General features: G+C 32.1%; 1 protein-coding gene across 1 annotated transcript; it reads left to right on the top strand.

Moving 5' to 3' along the window:
* Positions 1–281: 281 nt before the first annotated feature.
* Positions 282–1,506, top strand: LOC121940152 (E3 ubiquitin-protein ligase RNF31-like; the record flags this gene model as incomplete). The annotated part of the gene is made up of 3 exons (XM_042482993.1): positions 282–459; positions 849–897; positions 1,327–1,506. Coding segments are annotated over 3 exons (328 nt in total), but the record flags the coding sequence as incomplete, so codon positions are not given.
* Positions 1,507–1,605: the final 99 nt, after the last annotated feature.

Genomic DNA, 1,605 nt, shown 5'->3' with positions numbered 1-1,605 from the left:
TTTAAGTGTACAGAACTTTGTAAAGTTAGTATTATTATTATTAAGGTCTTAATTATTTTACAAAATGTTCATCTTAGAAGACTAAGAAGAACTTTATTCATCATTATATGAGCAAGCATACAAAGAAATTACAAGCTCCCTGTGATGCACAATATACATTAATAAAAAAGTCTAGAATTTAAAATAAAAATAGTCACTAAGTAAAACAAGGCATCACAATAATAAAACAGGCACAATTATGTTGTTTCTAGTTAATTATTTATATTTCTTTTCTGGAAAAGTTTGCAAAGTTCTGGACCTCCTCAAATCTTTCTCTTACTGTTTCTGTTTTGTTCTCTCTTGCAGACGGTGTGTAAGACGCCGCAGTGCAATTATTCGGGTCTACATGCTCATCATCCGCGGGACTGCCTCTTCTACCTTAGAGACTGGGAGCCGACCAGACTACAGGCCCTGCTGCAGGTAGAAATACAATTAGTTTTGTCAAAAAAGTTTAGAAAAGAAAAGACTGCATGTGCTCTGCAACTTATTTTTAAAAAAATCAATCCGATGTTGATGCTAATTTTATATAATGTAGTCATTTGTGGGGTGTAATTATGTTTAATCTGTTGGCGATTTAGAAAAACTGCAAAATGTTTTGAAATCTTAGATAGAAGATAGTCAGAAAGAAGAAGTAAAATAACAAAATCTTTATCTTCGTTTTTACAAACCAATTCTTATTAAAAACTTAAATTTTGTTGTAGAAACAAGCAGAACCTATAAACAAATGTACGAGTGGAAATATTTAGCTATTTATATGGTAGGGTTGTTAATTAATGGTGTGTTTTCTGATTTTTCTTTTCTCTCTGCAGAGAAGTGGCGTGGAGTTCAACACAGATCCGTCTGATGGAACTCAGACTGGTAAAACAGCTTTTGTTCTTTCCTTCTTGTCTCACTTTTTACTTTTTTTTTATTACTTTCAGGATGCAAAGAAACATTTTACAGCTCAATATTTCTTATCTCATAGTTCAAACAAATCCTGTAATTCCTGGAAAAAACAGGAGTTCGAACAAAAGTTGCATGAGATTAAGTAAGATGCATCTAGTGAAGGTTAAATTTAAAGTTTAAATGTAAATTCAGGTTATGAGTTGAGATATTTCTCTGGAATTCTTCAACAGAAAAAATAAGTATTTATAGTATTATTTGTTTAAGGTGCAGATTTTACCTCATCAGAAAAGCTGATTCTGTTGTCTGTTTTTTGTTTATTAATGCTTTTTAGTAAAAAAAAAAAAAAAAAAAAAAAAAAATCATCTGATAATCATTGACTTTCTTTTCTCTTCTGTGACGAAGATGCTTGTTGTGTGATGGAGCAGAAAGATGAAGCTGGTCAGCAAATTGATTCCCCGTGTGGCCTTCAGACAGAGCCGGGACAAGCTGGACTCTGCGAGTGAGTCTCTGACTGAGAATTGTATCGATGAAAAAGTACCTATGAATATTTTAGTTAAAGAATAGTATGTAAGCAACGCTGTCCAAAAACAGCTGAAAATCACATTAAATGACATTTCTTTTTACGACATGCTATTTTATGATGTTTTTAGCTGTTTTTGTGACATCCTACGTAATTTTATG

The sequence above is a fragment of the Plectropomus leopardus genome, unplaced genomic scaffold (assembly GCF_008729295.1).
Source record: "Plectropomus leopardus isolate mb unplaced genomic scaffold, YSFRI_Pleo_2.0 unplaced_scaffold7676, whole genome shotgun sequence".
NCBI lineage: Eukaryota > Metazoa > Chordata > Actinopteri > Perciformes > Serranidae > Plectropomus > Plectropomus leopardus.
This window is presented reverse-complemented; position numbering and strand designations above follow the sequence as displayed.